The sequence below is a fragment of the Lactuca serriola genome, chromosome 7 (assembly GCF_051521515.1).
Source record: "Lactuca serriola cultivar US96UC23 chromosome 7, Lser_US96UC23_V15, whole genome shotgun sequence".
Taxonomy (NCBI): Eukaryota; Viridiplantae; Streptophyta; class Magnoliopsida; order Asterales; family Asteraceae; genus Lactuca; species Lactuca serriola.
In genome coordinates, this window is record NC_136414.1 from 178,201,566 (window position 1) to 178,212,332 (window position 10,767).

Here is a 10,767-nt window from a genome sequence, read left to right on the forward strand (position 1 = left end):
ACGATCCCCATTTGTGTTCCTCTTCTTTCTTCCTTCCCGCAACGGATACATACCCTCAATTAAAGTTCTGAATGATGTGAAGTGGAGAGATGTCTCTTATCATGTGCTTGGAACAGCCACTATCAATAAACCAAAGTCTGATGATATGCCTCCATAGCTTCTCTGACACAAAGTGTGGGATTAGTTGGTCTTTGGGACCCAATCCATTTTGAAGCTGGGTTGACCATTATCATCTACACAAGGTACTCTCTCCCATGACATAACGTGTTTATTAGACACCATAAGATGAAGAAATGATAGAATCATTTGATGATTTGAGAGTATGAACCTTTGGTACCCATCTATAGTCGGGTTTAACCCATTTCTTGTTTGATCGGATAGATGTGTTATCACTTGCTTTAGAACTTGAAACCAGTCATCGAGATGACTTCGACCAGCCGATCTTTGTCTAACGGAACCAACTTTTGAATTTGGTTTCTTTACATACATTTCCTTCTTGTCCTTGGGAGATTGAATCTCGCCCTTCGTAGCGTTCCAGTCACTATTTCATGATTGTGACCTCGAAGGATTTCTTTTGGAAGATCTCCCTTTTGGTGCTTTCTACCAACCTTGTACATAGAAGGGGACATATGCACGATTTGGACAATTTCTAGAAATGTGTCCAGGTGTTCCACAGTGGAAACATGTCTGTTTCATCATATAGAAGTTGTTTTTGCTTGTCCCGATTAACGTGCCCATGCCTTGTCTCTAATTGTTCCTATAGGCACACTTACAGCAAGCAGTCTCTTGCGCTTGTTTTGGTGGCCTGTATTTACCAACAACATGTTTATTCTAAGTAACTAAATTAGAAGCAACAAATTCAGAGTTCAAAGAGACATTCGTTTGACAATCAACATAATTAACTAAATTGTTTATGTTCTCCTTGTTCTCATCTTCCACTACTTTATCTGCACATCATGTAGAGGCATTAGTATCGCTCACAGATTGTTAAGTCTTAACTGAAGCTTGTACAAGGGTTTAGCCATACTGAGTAGGTATCTCTACTTCGTTGGTTTCAAGGGGTGGGGTATAGTTATCATTGAATGGAGGTGGAACACTATGATACCCTAGACCCTTATTTTGATTATCTTTAAATTTGAAGTGTTTTTCAATCATTGTTTCAACCTGTTTACTTGAGACAACAAATTTTTAAAATTAAAATCCGCATTTTCAAACTTCTTTTTCAATGCGTTAAGCTCGTCAGTCAAGCTGGCAAGCTGTCCCTTGAAATTCAACCTTAAAAGTCAAACTTGAAAATTAAAAATCAAACGAGAAAGTCTAACGTTAAAACTTGAAAGTTAAATGAGAAAGTCAAAGTTAAAAGTCAAAGATTAAACTTGAGAGTCAAAAGTCAACTTTGAAAGTCAAATGTCAAAATTGAAAGTCAAAAGTCAAACTTGGAAGTTAAAAGTCGAAAGTTAAAAATTTAGGCCGAAAACAAGGCTTCAAAATTGAAAAAATTGATTTTCAGGCCGAAAATGTGAAGTTAGCATCGAAATTGCAAGGCTGAAATCTCGGACCGAGAACTGCTGACTGAGAACCTATGAAGCCGAAATCATGCGAACCGAGAACTTTCGAAGCCTAGAACCTCGCACCGAAAACTACTGCTGATTGAAAAGGATACTGACCGAAAACGCTGTTGGGCTGACTGAGAACGTTGCTGGGCTAACCGAGATCTACTGGGGTTTAACCGAGAATATTCGTCGGGATCTCGTAAAAATCATCCAAAAATGCCCAAAACTTGCCAAAAACAAGATTTTCAAATCTTTAATGCCAAACTCGATCAAAACTCCACAAATATGAAGAAGACGAAGAAAAATGGCTAAAATTTCGTCCAAAATAGTTCAAAAAACACCCGAAATTCCAAGAAAAAATACAAAAGCTCTTAAAATCTTGCTAATTCGATTGATATAGATCCAAGCTCTGATACTACTTATAAGCTCCAAATTGCTTTGATCTATTAATCAAATTCACTTGATGGTGCAGAATCCCAATCAAGTGAATTAGACAAGATGAAAGAGAGAATAAGAACACAAAGATCAAACTTCAATGCAGACTATATTGAATATAGTTTGGTACATGAAATTCACAATTACACACGGTTCTCTCTTTTTCTCTTGAATCACACCCCTTGCATATGGTAGCCCCAAGAACGTCCTTGTCACTTTTCTCTCACCTTTTTCACGCCTAAAATATACTATTTATATACCTGGACCCAAATACAATGGCCAAGCCCAAAACCCAATAGCCTAACCGAAATCACATGTGATTTCGGTCCAAAGAACAAAGAAACTCATAAGGATTTCGGCCCTAGACCGAAACCATAAAGTATGACCTAACAGAAATGTTGACAGACAAATCTCATGAAAAGAAAAATTATGGGGAAATACTAATAAAGTACTCCCATACTCCAACACATAATAATTTGGAAAAGGACATTGTACATGATAGTACTTCTATCACATTATAGTACACTGCTATGAGTAGGAATCGTACCTCAAAACTTATTAATACCCCGACACAAGTAGCACCTAAGATACAGAGCTTTTGAAAAAGACTTGGTATATAGAAAGTACTTTTGTACGTAGGACATAGTCCAACGATCATCAGTCTCCTCGAACAGAGTTTCTACTCTCTATTCCGATCACACACGTACACTTAAAAAGATGCTACCCAATATCCAAACTTAATTGAAATAATCATCTGTTTTACGTCTTATTTTATCACATGGAAAGCCAACAATGCTTATAATCATCATTCAAGACCAAATCTTTTGCGGCAATTGTCTTTTTCTTTGACGAAACCTAGTATCATTATCACTAAGTTTTAGTCTAATATTTATTGCGACTAATTATTAGTGTAGATTCATCATCAACTTAAAGTCTACTTCAAGATCTATCAAGTAAGGAACAACCAGGTAGGATCATATCGGACGTATGGTCTGTTCGGTACACGAAGTATACTGTTTGGAAATCCAACTTTAAACGCCTTACTAAATCTAGCCTAGAAATCATCCCCGTAAGTAGATTAATCGGTATAACGCCTTGAAATCACTGATAAATCTTGTTTATGGGTTCATAATAACAATAATGAACTTCAACATAAGTTATACATAAAGTACAGTAAGCATAACTTAATTTACAGGTGGGCTAGCGAGAAACCGGGCTGGGCAGAACTTCTGAGCCGACAGCTCTTCGCCTTAGGGCTTTCTGGCGCTCCAGGGCTCTCTACTAACTCCTAGGAAGAGTTAGATATAAGGTCTAACGAGCTTGGGAGTTTGGTATAGAATTGAATGAAGAGATGGGAAGAAAAGAGTGAGAAATGAGCTCTATTTATAGCCCCCAGGGCCCAAGTACACTGGGCGTACTCATGAATTACGCTAGGCGTAATGGCTTTTAAGGCTTACATTGGGCGTACTCAAAATTACGCTGGGCGTAATGTGCCACGCGTCGAAATCTGGTGGCAAGACGTGGGGAAGAAGGTCTGGCCTAGATCTTCCCACGTGTCACTTGCCAGTTAATCCAATGATTAAGTATCTTCTAAAATCTGTAACTTTCGCATACGACCTCCATTTTTGATGTTCTTTATATCTACGCATAGGTATTGATGATATCTAGAACTTTCGCTTAGACTCCGATAGATATTTTGATTTATTTTTAAAGTTAAATTTTAACAGGGTTAGACAGTTAATGTCCATAAAAAATTCATAACTTTGTCATCTGATATATGTTACCGACTGTCTTTATATTGTTGAGCTCTTATTAATGAGATCTTCAATTCTCATTCAGTTTGTGTCGGCTAATGTTTAATTGATCTAAAATTCGTTTTACGGGCTATATACTGTTACGCTGAATCTTAGAAAAATCGTAATTCCTCAAATAAAGTTAGATTTGGACGTTCTCTATATGTATGCTCTTGGTTTAACGTCTACTACGACTTTTGGTTAGATTACTTAGGCTAAAAAGTATTTTATCAAAAAGTTTACTTTTTACGATACATGGAGTCGTGTTGGTTTAATCACGAAACTTTGATGGGTCATAACTTCTTCATTATAAGTCGGATTTCAGCGTTCTTTATATGTACGAAATCCTTGTGACATATACTATACTTTGGGTAAGATAATATATTCTAAATAATCTTTCATAAAAAAGTAATTTTTAATGCTTATTATCTCTAAATTGACTAGCCCAAATCTGCGGGCACTACACTTGATGATCATAGTACATCATTAAAAATTCTTCTAAATAATTTTATTCAAAAAAAATCTACATATCCATTTCTGTTCTAACCAATTTTTTCTTAGAATCCCAGTAACAAAATAACATGATCTGGAATTTAGAAAAATTGTTTTGATATCCTTGATTTATTGTAATTTTTAAAAGGAAAAAAGGCCATAAATCGCTTAAACTACTTTCTCAAGTCTATAAATCTGAGATACATTCGTAGATAACCCATAGAGTAAATAAATATCTTGTAGCGTCAGGTAAGCTAAGGTACTAGTTTATTCATTCATTTTTTCATATTGAGGGTCTTCACGACGTGAAGTCTTCGGGTTCACGTCGTGACTAACTGTTGACCTGTTGACCCGCGTTTCTGGGAACTCACGACGTGAGGCATAGGTCTCATAATGTGGGATCGACTTAATGAACCAAAAGCCTAATTCTCGGGAGTTTAAGTGAATGAGATGCTAGGGTTATCCATCCTCAACCTCTCTCACCCTCTAAGTCTCTGGAAAACCCTATTCTCGACTCTCTTGAAGTCTATAAGCATTTTTTAGATCCTTGAAGCATTCTTTGGTGGTTTTTGGTGACTTAAAGTGGATGAAGATCTTGGTTAGGCAACCTCTAGGCATTTTGGCATTCATCTTGCAATCTCTTGGCGCTTTTGGACCATTGTAAGTCATAAAGCTTTGACCATTCCATCTATTTCTTTCTAGATCTAAGTTATGATTTCCTTTTTGCATGTTTGGGTGGGATTGCTTACATGGGGACCATAAAGTTAGCAACTTTATGGATTACTGGCTTATTCTCTTCATTATAGTCTTTAAATCTGAGTTTTGGTGAAGTTTGGGACTCCAAGTTTGATTCTAGATCTCATTTTCCCCACTTTTGGTCTAATAAGAGTTTGAGTCATGTATTGGACATGCAAGACTGAAAAGATTCGATTTTTATCATCTTTGGGGTAAAGGAAGGGTAAAGGAAGATCCCATTGAAAGATTCAAGTCATGGCTAAATGGATTAAGATCGTAGTGTTTTAAGTTGATCTGTTTAGATCTCACGACGTGGGGTTTAGGACCTTCACGTAGTGAGGATGTTGGCTACCCCGTCTGTTATGTCCCGACTAGGTCACGAAGTGACTCAAGATTAGGTCACGATGTGAAGGAGTCTGGAATATTCTCGATGGATTGAATTGACTCGCCGAGTCAGGACTAGGTCGAGTTGGCCCACACGATGTCACCAGGGCCTAGCCACAACGTAAGAACCCTCTATTGGAGTTTCGACCATAGATTTTGGACCATGTTAGGCCTTGGGATTTAGTGATCGGCTAAAGGTATTTATTGTACTTTTGGTTGTAGGCTCATGAAGGGGATTGGGACCAATTTGGAAAATTAGTCATATTTGGGTCTTCGGCACCAATTCTGGTCCTTATTGTTTATGTTAGGATGCTAGGACTCTACGTGACCCTTGCATGAGCTATGTGTTGCTATGTAAATCGGGCGGGGCTCGATGTTGGGCAAGGTCTGATGACTGTATAGTATGGTTTTTTATGATAATTGTATGTGTTAGCTTGATTGTGTGATATATATTTTATGTGTATAGTGGGTGGGGACCGACATGTCACACCCTCAAACCGGAACGGCGGAAATATTCGGGGGAGGATATCATCATGTACAGTATCACAATAATTGCATAATAGTAATTAAAGTACAACAACCATTACATTGATAAAGTCTAGTTTTACATTCATTTTCAAATCAATGTATATTTGACTCCAAAATGTATAGCAAAAACTAAAAGACGTGACTCTATGAAGCTCCGTCTTCTCAAAATATGTGGATACCTTTTTATTGATTTCCTAAGAATACAAGTAGTTTTGAAAAGAGTGTCAAGAATTAAGTTGGTGAGTTCATAAGCATGTTTGTAATTTAAATCTGCCATTTGTTCCTTGAAAATGTAAGCATTTCTCCCATAAAATCCAATATTTTCTGTTGTAAATGTGTTTGTAGTCTTAATATCCTAAGACCAGAATATGTAAATGTTGTTGTACTCTGAAATAGTATGATATAGTTTTAATACACATAAAACCATAAAAGGAATGTTTCCATAAAATGTAACTTTCTCTGTATTAATAAATTAGTAAACTGTTGTTGTACGTGTATGAAATTCAATGGGTGTATGTGTCTGGATCCACTGGCTGTACTGTAAAAATATTGTATTGTAGTTTTATTATTTTAATAAAACTATTTGAATTTGTTTACTTATTCATACACTAATCGTATTGTTCAATACCCTATTGTGAGTTATCATGACCATGCTTGATGACCTAAGATGGCCTAAATACGATGTTGTTCAGACGTCAGAATCGGTAAGACATTTTTCACTCTAGGCCTATCGACCTAACTATAGCTAACGGTTTAGGTGCGGGGTTGTCAATCTCATATAGATCTATACACAAGTGTCACACACACTTTCCAAGAGACTCTGGTTATAATTTTAGGGCTTGGTTGGTACTTAGATAAGTACTTGAAGTATATCTCACAAAGCTATATTGACGGTTACGTGTAGAATAATGAAAAGCCATTTTGTATTGATAAAATCGTAAGTATGACTCATAAACTATACCTATTATAGTTTATATATTCGTTTTTTATGGAATCCCAAGCTAGAAAAGTAGTATGTTTATTTTTGTAAAAACGACAATTGAAAACTAATTGAATAGTTTTGATATTAACACAAGATTCATTGTGTTTAACTTGTATTCCCCCCCCCCCCCCCTAGAATTATAAAAAATATAGTGGAAACGTAGGGGTATGAACTCACTTGATTTGACAAAACCACGAGTTTTTGCTGAAAACCGGGTTCTGCGCGGGGAGAGTTTCAAACTGAAAAACTCTTTTCTCAGGGGCTTCAGTTGATCCAGGGCTTTCTTCTAGTGCTAGGAAGGTTCCCTAAGCTTCAGAGGGGTTTAGAGTGGCTTGAGAGGGTGTAGAGTGTGAAAGAAGGAATAAGTTTGCCAAATAATCTGGGAGGCCTGACATGCTATTTATAGGAGGGGTCTGGTCTTCGTTACACTGGGAGTTCCTGTGAGAAACACAACACATTCCGGTACGCATGGCGTACCCTCATACGTTGGGCGGAGGAGCGGGGCGCGTTTTCGTGTTCCGAGAATTGTACGCGTCACCCATGCAAAGTGGTTGAGTGGCTGACTTCAGACCAGGTGTCTGCCAACACGGGGCGTTCCCCTTTGGACCAACCTCGAAATGTGGGCCTCGAATTTCAAAATTTCATAACTTTCGCATACGAGCTCCATTTTTAAAGTTCTTTATATCCACATGTACGTCATACCGTAGTCTACAACTTTCGTTTAGTGTCTGGCAGCAAATTTTTAGTTTATTTTAGAAGTTATAATTTTAACAGGCTGGGACAGGAAAAGTCCGTTAAAAATTCATAACCTCTTCATCCGACATCAATTTCCGTCTGTCTTTTTACCGTTGAACTAATACTGATGAGATCTTCGTTTATCGTTTAGGTTGTATTGTCTAAAAATCGCTCGATCTATAATTCGAATTCTGGGCTGCACACTGTTATGCCAAATCATAGAAAAATTCATTACTTTCTCATACGAAGTCAGATTTTGACGTTCTTTTGATATACACTCTCGGTTAAACGTATACTACGACTTTTAATTAGATTGCTAAGGCTAAAGTTAATTTTATTATAATCTCACTTTTTACGACACACAGCGTCATGTTGGTTCTGTCGCGAAACTTTGATAGACCATAACTTCTTTGTTATAACTCAGATTTCGGCGTTCTTTATATTTCCACAATCCTTGTCACGACCACTACAGCTTCCTTCATAGATATCAGATTTATCTAAAATTTTATTTTAATTTATTATATCTTATTACTTTAAAATGAGTTACAATGGTTAACCTAGACTAATACATTGACTTGAAATAACAACTTGTTACATTATCCCCTTGTTAAAGGAAATTTCGTCCCGAAATTCTTTCTAAAGTGGTACTCATGAATTAGAGAAAACATGTTGGTACTTCTGTGTCATCTGATCTTCCCGTTCCCAAGTGAATTCAAGTCCCCGCTTCGCATTCCAACGAACCTTCACTATTGGTATACAGCTTTGTTTCGTTCGTTTGACTTCCCTATCCATGGTTTCTACTAGTTCTTCCATGAATTACGGACTCTCGTTTATATCGATTTCATCAAATGGAATCACAAGAGGTTCGTCGGATAGACACTTCTTTAGGTTTGACACATGGAAGACAGGGTGTATGTTATTAAGTTCTTATGGTAGACAGAGTTTGTAAGCAACTGGGCCGATTCTTGAAAGAATCTCGAACGACCCAATGTACCTTGGATTTAGCTTTCCATGTTTTCCAAAACGTATCATGCCCTTCCAAGGTGAGACCTTCAACAGAACGCGGTCACCAACCTGGAATTCCAAGTTTTTTCGTGTCTTGTCTACGTAGATCTTTTATCTGTCTCTAGAAGCATTCAGTCGTTCTCGGATTCGAACGATTTTCTCAGTTGTTTCTCTTATGATATCCGGGCCAGTGAGAGTGTTGTCAGGAATTTTCCCTCTAGCTAGTTGTGTGTCGCCCAATTTAGTACACAGAGGGGATCTGTACTTGTGGCCATAGAGGGCTTCGAACGGGTCAACCTTGATGCTAGAGTGATAGCTATTGTTGTAGGAGAACTCGAAAAGTGGCAAATGGGTATCCCAAGCTTTACCAAAGTCGATCAAACATGATCTCAACATGTCTTCCAGCGTTTGTATGGTTCTCTTGCTTTGCCCATCAGTCTGGGGATGGTATGTTCTACTCATGTCGAGTTTAGTTCTCAAGGACTTTTGTAGTGATTACCAAAACCACGAGGTAAACCCACTATCTCTATCAGAGATAATGGATATTGTCACATCATGTAATCGTACTATCTCTTTAATGTATGTCCTTGTTTACTTCTCCATTTTTTCAGTTTATTTTATTGGTAGGTAGTGCGCGAATATAGTTAGTCTGTCGACGATTACCTAAATGGTGTCATGACCACCAGTTGTCCCGGGTAACTTGCTTATGAAATCCATAGTTATCCGCTCCCACTTTCATTCGGGTATTTCGGGTTGTAGTAGTAAACTCGAAGGCTTCTGGTATTCTACCTTGACTTTGGCGGATGTTAGACACTTGCCCACATAGGTAGCCATTTCAGCTTTCATGTTCGGCCACTAATAGAGCTTCTTGACGTCCAGATACATCTTTTTTGAACCTGGACGAACGGAGTATCGAGTCCTGTGGGCTTCGTTCATGACAAAGTTACTGTAGCCACCGAACTTTTGTGTCCAGATCTGATTCGTGAGATAACGAACTCCCTCACCCTTGATTTCCAAATTATTTTCCATTCCTCTAAACGATACATGGATTTGGCTATGGGGGTAGCTCCGGGAATCAAGTCAATTCGGACACGACTCGGTGTTCAGGAGAAACTCTTTGGAGATATTCAGGTAATACATCGGGGAAATCACAAACTTCGGGGATATCCTTGATACTCGTCACTTCTTGTGTCTTATCAACCACGTGAGGTAAGAAGGCAAAATATTTTTTTGCGAAGATATTTCTGGGCCTTGACGCAAGAAATGATTTGGAGGTTTGTACCGGGTTCGTCGCCATAAATAACGAGAGTTTCGCTACTTGGCAGATTAAGACGAATGGATTTTTTGTAACATAGGATATCAACAAGTTTAGAACTCAACCAATCCGTGCCGATGATAGCATCGAAGCTTTTTATTGAGACAGGCATAAGGTCGATTTGGAAAGAATAGTTGTTTAGAGTAAGGGTACATCTTGTATATATGTCGTTAGTGCGCTCTGTCTTTCCGATTGCCATTTCTACGGTGAATGTGTCTTTTAGTGATTGGGAATTTTGTTTAAGTAGGTATTTAAAATTATGGCCCATGAAGCTTTTCTCCGCACCACTGTCGAAAAGGATGCATACATAAACATTGTTGAGAAGAAACGTACTGGTAACCGCGGTACGATCTGCTATTGCTTCTTCATGACCTATTGCTAATACCCTTCCCACACCGCCAACATTCTTTGCTTTAGGACGAACCCTCTTGAAGTGTCCTGTTTCAACACAACGATAACAGGCCTGACGTACTCCAACGTTGGGGACTTGGGTGATCGGTTGTGTCGGCACCTTACAGAAATGGGTGGTGTGCCCATTGCTATTGCAATTTCTATAGTGCATTTCTCGATAAACTCCCGTGTCATGGAAATTACACTTGTTACACTTTGGCAAGGTTCCAACATATCGACTCGGATGTACTAAGCTAGCAGAAACAGTAGTAGGAATAGGAGCAAGAACAACATTGAGAATAGTAGCAGCATGAACTACCACCGTTTGTTGCTTCTTTGCGAGCTCTTAAGATGATTTGACCTTTCTTTTGTTTAAAAATTTCTTTTTGCTACCACCTTCTTTGGGTTGCTCGGGGATGG

General features: G+C 38.2%; 1 protein-coding gene across 1 annotated transcript; it reads right to left on the reverse strand.

Annotated features, from left to right (window-relative positions):
• Positions 1-9,838: 9,838 nt before the first annotated feature.
• LOC145064590 (uncharacterized) lies at positions 9,839-10,519 on the reverse strand. The gene has a single exon (XM_079012009.1). It carries the CDS (start codon positions 10,517-10,519, stop codon positions 9,839-9,841), a length of 681 nt encoding a protein of 226 aa, XP_078868135.1.
• Between the last annotated feature and the right edge of the window lie 248 nt (positions 10,520-10,767).